The following is a 6,000-nucleotide window of genomic DNA, read 5'->3' on the forward strand; positions in this document are numbered from 1 at the left end:
GAAGTGCACCACAGAGGTGCCTGGAAGCTGGCTGCAAGCTAGGTGCTGTACCGCACAGAAGCATGCAAGCGAGCTGTACACTAGGAGGTGCACCACAGAGGTGCCTGGAAGCTGGCTGCAAGCTAGGTGCTGTACCGCACAGAAGCATGCACGTGAGTTGTACACTAGGAGGTGCACCACAGAGGTGCCTGGAAGCTGGCTGCAAGCTAGGTGCTGTACCCCACAGAAGCATGCAAGCGAGCTGTACACTAGGAGGTGCACCACCGAGGTGCCTGGAAGCTGGCTGCAAGCTAGGTGCTGTACCGCACAGAAGCATGCAAGTGAGCTGTACACTAGGAGGTGCACCACAGAGGTGCCTGGAAGCTGGCAGCAAGCTAGGTGCTGTACCGCACAGAAGCATGCAAGTGAGCTGTACACTAGTAGGTGCACCACAGAGGAGCCTGGAAGCCGGCTGCAAGCTAGGTGCTGTACCGCACAGAAGCATGCAAGTGAGCTGTACACTAGGAGGTGCACCACAGAGGTGCCTGGAAGCCGGCTGCAAGCTAGGTGCTGTACCGCACAGAAGCATGCAAGCGAGCTGTACACTAGAAGGTGCACCACAGAGGTGCCTGGAAGCCGGCTGCAAGCTAGGTGCTGTACCGCACAGAAGCATGCAAGCGAGCTGTACACTAGGAGGTGCACCACAGAGGTGCCTGGAAGCCGGCTGCAAGCTAGGTGCTGTACCGCACAGAAGCATGCAAGCGAGCTGTACACTAGGAGGTGCACCACAGAGGTGCCTGGAAGCCGACTGCAAGCTAGGTGCTGTACCGCACAGAAGCATGCAAGCGAGCTGTACACTAGGAGGTGCACCACAGAGGTGCCTGGAAGCCGGCTTCAAGCTAGGTGCTGTACCGCACAGAAGCATGCAAGCGAGCTGTACACTAGGAAGTGCACCACAGAGGTGCCTGGAAGCTGGCTGCAAGCTAGGTGCTGTACCCCACAGAAGCATGCAAGCGAGCTGTACACTAGGAGGTGCACCGCAGAGGTGCCTGGAAGCTGACTGCAAGCTAGGTGCTGTACCGCACAGAAGCATGCAAGCGAGCTGTACACTAGGAGGTGCACCGCAGAGGTGCCTGGAAGCTGACTGCAAGCTAGGTGCTGTACCGCACAGAAGCAAGCAAGCGAGCTGTACACTAGGAGGTGCACCACAGAGGTGCCTGGAAGCCGACTGCAAGCTAGGTGCTGTACCGTACAGAAGCATGCAAGCAAGCTGTACACTAGGAGGTGCACCACAGAGGTGCCTGGAAGCCGACTGCAAGCTAGGTGCTGAACCGCACAGAAGCATGCAAGCGAGCTGTACACTAGGAGGTGCACCACAGAGGTGCCTGGAAGCTGACTGCAAGCTAGGTGCTGAACCGCACAAAAGCATGCAAGTGAGCTGTACACTGGGAGGTGCACCACAGAGGTGCCTGGAAGCCGGCTGCAAGCTAGGTGCTGTCTCGCACAGAAGCATGCAAGCGAGCTGTACACTAGGAGGTGCACCACAGAGGTGCCTGGAAGCCGGCTGCAAGCTAGGTGCTGTACCGCACAGAAGCATGCAAGCGAGCTGTACACTAAGAGTTGCACCACAGAGGTGCCTGGAAGCCGGCTGCAAGCTAGGTGCTGTACCGTACAGAAGCATGCAAGTGAGATGTACACTAAGTGAATGATGGCTGTGTACTCTGGAAACTATACTATTCATGGTTTCCTGTTGCATTGGAATTTCATAAATGTATTCAGAGGTGCCTGGAAGCTGGCTGCAAGCTAGGTGCTGTACCGCACAGAAGCATGCAAGTGAGCTGTACACTAGGAGGTGCACCACAGAGGTGCCTGGAAGCTGGCAGCAAGCTAGGTGCTGTACCGCACAGAAGCATGCAAGTGAGCTGTACACTAGGAGGTGCCCGGAAGCTGGCTGCAAGCTAGGTGCTGTACCGTACAGAAGCATGCAAGTGAGCTGTACACTAGTAGGTGCTCCACAGAGGAGCCTGGAAGCCGACAGCAAGCTAGGTGCTGTACCGCACAGAAGCATGCAAGCGAGCTGTACACTAGGAGGTGCACCACAGAGGTGCCTGGAAGCCGGCTGCAAGCTAGGTGCTGTACCGCACAGAAGCATGCAAGCGAGCTGTACACTAGGAGGTGCCTGGAAGCCGGCTGCAAGCTAGGTGCTGTACCGCACAGAAGCATGCAAGCGAGCTGTACACTAGGAGGTGCACCACAGAGGTGCCTGGAAGCCGGCTGCAAGCTAGGTGCTGTACCGCACAGAAGCATGCAAGCGAGCTGTACACTAGGAGGTGCACCACAGAGGTGCCTGGAAGCCGACTGCAAGCTAGGTGCTTTACCGCACAGAAGCATGCAAGCGAGCTGTACACTAGGAGGTGCACCACAGAGGTGCCTGGAAACCAGCTTCAAGCTAGGTGCTGTACCGCACAGAAGCATGCAAGCGAGCAGTACACTAGGAAGTGCACCACGTTAGAGGCGGCAGACCCGAGAGCAGAGGACGGCCCGGGACCAGGGTTCGATTCCCGGCGCGGCAGGTTTCTGGACCAGGGTCAGCGGACTCGATAATTCTCTCGCCTCGGTGCCCACTCTGATCAGCGATCACACTCGGCAACTCTGGGCATTAGCTTGCCTCATCTTCACTAACGGCCCCACCAGACCGCCTGGGATGCCTGGTCTCACCCTGGAGATACCCATTAAGGGACCACCTCTCAGGGAAGCCAGGAAGGGTTTCGCAGCGGTCGAAGCGCCTTGGGACCCTACGGGTAAGTAGTGCGCTATATAAATGCCAATACATACATACATACATACATACAGAGGTGCCTGGAAGCTGGCTGCAAGCTAGGTGCTGTACCCCACAGAAGCATGCAAGCGAGCTGTACACTAGGAGGTGCACCACAGAGGTGCCTGGAAGCTGACTGCAAGCTAGGTGCTGTACCGCACAGAAGCAAGCAAGCGAGCTGTACACTAGGAGGTGCACCACAGAGGTGCCTGGAAGCCGGCTGCAAGCTAGGTGCTGTACCGTACAGAAGCATGCAAGCAAGCTGTACACTAGGAGGGGCACCACAGAGGTGCCTGGAAGCCGACTGCAAGCTAGGTGCTGTACCGCACAGAAGCATGCAAGCGAGCTGTACACTAGGAGGTGCACCACAGAGGTGCCTGGAAGCCGGCTGCAAGCTAGGTGCTGTCTCGCACAGAAGCATGCAAGCGAGCTGTACACTAGGAGGTGCACCACAGAGGTGCCTGGAAGCCGGCTGCAAGCTAGGTGCTGTACCGCACAGAAGCATGCAAGCGAGCTGTACACTAAGAGTTGCACCACAGAGGTGCCTGGAAGCCGGCTGCAAGCTAGGTGCTGTACCGCACAGAAGCATGCAAGCGAGCTGTACACTAGGAGGTGCACCACAGAGGTGCCTGGAAGCTGGCTGCAAGCTCGGTGCTGTACCGTACAGAAGCATGCAAGTGAGCTGTACACTAAGTGAATGATGGCTGTGTACTCTGGAAACTATACTATTCATGGTTTCCTGTTGCATTGGAATTTCATAAATGTATTCAGGAGTTGTGTCTTTGTAGCCAGTTTCTCAAGCTGTCATAATTTCCAGCAAGGGTGTTGTTCTCTTCTTGTTTGCATGTTTGTGGTGTTTGTGTAGTGTGAACCTAGGGCCAGGGCAGCGGAGTGCTTCTGAGAGGGTTCTGTCTCTTAGAGAGAGGGTGGACTGTTTGCTGCCACACAATGCAGTGTTCTTTAAAGGGGGCAGCTTCAGCTCTTCCCTGGATTTTAGAGGGGTGTGGGCAGCCCTGAAGATCACAAAGATGATCTTCCACATCTGAGGCGCGTCGATGGGACTGCTTGGTTTTTGTTTTTTTCCTCTTCGTCTGCTCCAGTCTGGTGGTGTCTTGACCACTCGCGTGCCGAGAGCCACCAACATGGTGGCTTGTTAGCACATAGGTGGGGGTGCTGGTTGTGATGGTTTTGTAGATGATGGAGCTGGCCTTGAAGGTGGTGCAGGCTGGCAAGGGGGAGGGCAGTGGATTTCCTTCAGGGTGGGGCTGATGTGTTCATATTTCCTCAGGATATCGAAGAGGCCTGAGGCGGCTTGTACGGTGTCCTTAAAGGGGGTCAGTGTGGAGCCTGGGTGGATCCACCATCCAGATGCAAGAATGGCAGCCCTCCTAGACAACGGTGCTGAAGTCTCTGAGGGGGAGGATCAGTTGCTTGTTCTTTGGTGCAAAGAGCTGCGCAGACTGAGCTCGCTCTTCTTAGCGATCAGTTTATTGAGCGTGAGTTCAGTTTCAAGGGTGAGTCAGACTGATATCGCTGAGGTCATAGGATGGCTTGAATCCACAGAGGTTCATGGTGATGAGGCAGGTCTGGACTCTGTTATTGCTTCTTATGGACAATTAGGAGAACTTTGGCTTTAGTGGGGTCAGTGTCCAACAGATGCTGGTCATCTGGGTCTGGATGAGGGCAGGCAGTGCTTGAGGCATTGAGCGGCTTCCCATGGACTGTTGTGTGTCGTTGGGGGACTGAGGGTCCCACTGGTGAGCCTGGAGCTCAGTGCTGAGTTCCCCGGGGTCCATGTAGATGCTGATCTAGAGGGGAACGTGGACTCAGTGCTCTAAATGGAAATGTAGAAGTGCAGGTAAACAATACTTATACTACCAATGTGCTTCCAAGAAGTGCTGGCACTCTTCCATTTACTGTATTGCAACACTGCTGAGAAGTGCAGGTACTATCCCGTTCAAATGAAAGAAGTGCAGACACTCAGTACCAGACAGTACCTGCCCACTTAAAGCACTGCTTGCAGTGAACCCTCTTCAATAACGGGTTGGTTGAAGCTATGCTACGTATTCAGAGAAGAGCTCATATTCTGTTCCATCCCTTACCCCCTGGGATTGACCAAGAGCAAACCTTTACTTCTTTTCCTTTCTCCAATAGGATTGGACAAGATGTCTTCGTCCGCTTGGAGTGAGGTGTGCCGAAGACACCAAGAGGGCCGGATCAAACAAAGGCCTCTCCGCTTCACCTCTCCAGGCTTTACCTGCGGCTGCAGATCCAAGCAGGGACCTAGCCATGCCCCTGTCTGTTTGCTGTGCTGAGCACTTCCTAGTGTGAACGACTGCATAATTTTCTAAAAATTAATAAAACAACAACATTTAGAATCAAATACAACAACTTTTTTGGTTCATCTGTAAACTCCATTATCATGTTGTGCTATTTCGTGTCATATATGTTATGTTTTGACATGTCATGTCATATCATGCCATAAGGGGTCTGGTAGCCCAGTGGAAGGATCTGTGTTTGACCTCAGGGTCACAGGTTTGAATCACTGCATGTCCTCTAAGCCTTTCATCATTCTGAGAGCAAAGAGCTGAGGCCCATTCTGTTCTGTGGCAATACACACATGTTATCCATCAATACGACACCCTTCTGGGGGAATGTGCACCTTGCAAGTACATGTTATGTTATGACCCTTTCTATAGTTATTGGTCACCACTGGGTGAACTCATGCGATGACACCCAGTATAACAACACCAGTCGGAACATCTGTCTTACTCTGAAAACACCTGGTATGACAGCTCAACTGGGACGGCTGTCTTACATGAATACACCTGGTATAACAGCATCAACTGGAACGGGTGTTGTACACCAAAAACACCGGTATGACAGTATCACCTGGGACAGCTGTCTTACACTGAATACACCCAGTATAACAGCACCAACTGGGACAGGTGTTGTACACCAAAAACAAAGGTATGACAGCATCAACTGCGACAGCTGTCTTACACTGTATATACCAGGTATAACAGCACCAACTGGGACAGGTGTTGTATACCAAAAACAAAGGTATGACAGCATCAACTGGGACAGCTGTCTTACACTGAATATACCAGGTATAACAGCACCAACTGGGACAGCTGTCTTACACTGAATACACCCAGAATAACAGCACCAACTGGGACAGGTGTTGTACACCAAAAACAAAG

The 6,000-nt window shown here is 53.3% G+C and overlaps 1 protein-coding gene across 1 annotated transcript in view; it reads left to right on the forward strand.

Moving 5' to 3' along the window:
• Window positions 1–5,424, forward strand: part of LOC147725866 (avidin-like) — a 70,227-nt gene extending 64,803 nt beyond the window's left edge. The window contains exon 4 of the mRNA XM_086960011.1: window positions 4,952–5,424. Coding sequence (XP_086816137.1) covers window positions 4,952–4,985 — 34 coding nt within the window. The 3' untranslated portion in view covers window positions 4,986–5,424. The remainder of the gene's footprint in view (window positions 1–4,951) is intronic.
• Window positions 5,425–6,000: the final 576 nt, after the last annotated feature.

This window comes from Lissotriton vulgaris, chromosome 3_1 (assembly GCF_964263255.1).
Source record: "Lissotriton vulgaris chromosome 3_1, aLisVul1.2, whole genome shotgun sequence".
Lineage (NCBI taxonomy): Eukaryota > Metazoa > Chordata > Amphibia > Caudata > Salamandridae > Lissotriton > Lissotriton vulgaris.